Genomic DNA, 933 nt, shown 5'->3' on the forward strand with positions numbered 1-933 from the left:
CATTCATTCACCAATTTACATTCTTTAAAATTATTTCCCATACGTTTCTTTTGTTATCTTTGTCCAACATAAATTCACATCTTTATTTTAATGACAAAGGATGTCCAATTTACATGCTAACCTTCCCATCTTATCTAAATGAATACCCTTTTTAGCGTTTTATGTAAACCACTCCTACTACTTTATACACAAAAACTTTTTTGGAAACAAAGGAAAAGGCTTCCTGGGCCGATGCTCTTCCATAGTGCTTTACTTACGATTGCATTTGACTGACGATCGAGCAATTTCCTACTCGTTACTCTTCAATAATCCCACTGATCAGTTTTATATTATATCAATAAAGCAGTAATTTTTACTCTGTATCCTCACAACGTATATTCGACGTCCTCACGAGGTAAACCTTTAATTAAGTTTCTGCTTGACCCTAACTCAAGGCTAAACCTTCTAAATCTAAACGACTTGATAAAAGGAAAGAATAATTTTTTCACAACAGTTTGACAAGTTGCACAGAATTATCTTCATAATACGGGAATTTTGCTCTTAATCTTATCATCAATACCTGAGAGAACAGAAATGATAACGATAGAGGAAGAAAAAGACATATTCATGTTTTGCGAGCAAGCAACATATTTTAAAATGAACAGTTGAAAGCTTCAAATTATGACATTCGAGGGAATATTCACATTTTTCGTTTCGCATTCCGAAATGTGAAATGCTTCATTACGAGTCACTGTATCATCAAATTGTGTCTTCCAAATTCCACCGAAGTAAATTGCATTCAGTAGTAATATTACGATGTCCTTATTGACATCGTCTGCTGTTATTAGCTCCGTTATTTTACTCCTAGTCTTTTCGGACACCCAGTTATTAATTTCCTGAAGCAGAATTGCATTGTTGTTATCTGCAATAATAGAATAGATAGATAGTTACTTA

General features: G+C 33.3%; 1 protein-coding gene across 1 annotated transcript in view; it reads right to left on the reverse strand.

Annotated features, from left to right (window-relative positions):
• Nucleotides 1–484: 484 nt before the first annotated feature.
• Nucleotides 485–933, reverse strand: part of LOAG_18049 (hypothetical protein) — a gene marked incomplete at both ends in the record, with an annotated part of 2,403 nt that continues 1,954 nt past the window's right edge. Inside the window, 2 exons of the mRNA XM_020450720.1 lie at nt 485–559; nt 684–901. Coding sequence (XP_020305564.1) covers nt 485–559; nt 684–901 — 293 coding nt within the window. The remainder of the gene's footprint in view (nt 560–683; nt 902–933) is intronic.

Source organism: Loa loa (assembly GCF_000183805.2).
Source record: "Loa loa unplaced genomic scaffold supercont3.183, whole genome shotgun sequence".
Taxonomy (NCBI): domain Eukaryota; kingdom Metazoa; phylum Nematoda; class Chromadorea; order Rhabditida; family Onchocercidae; genus Loa; species Loa loa.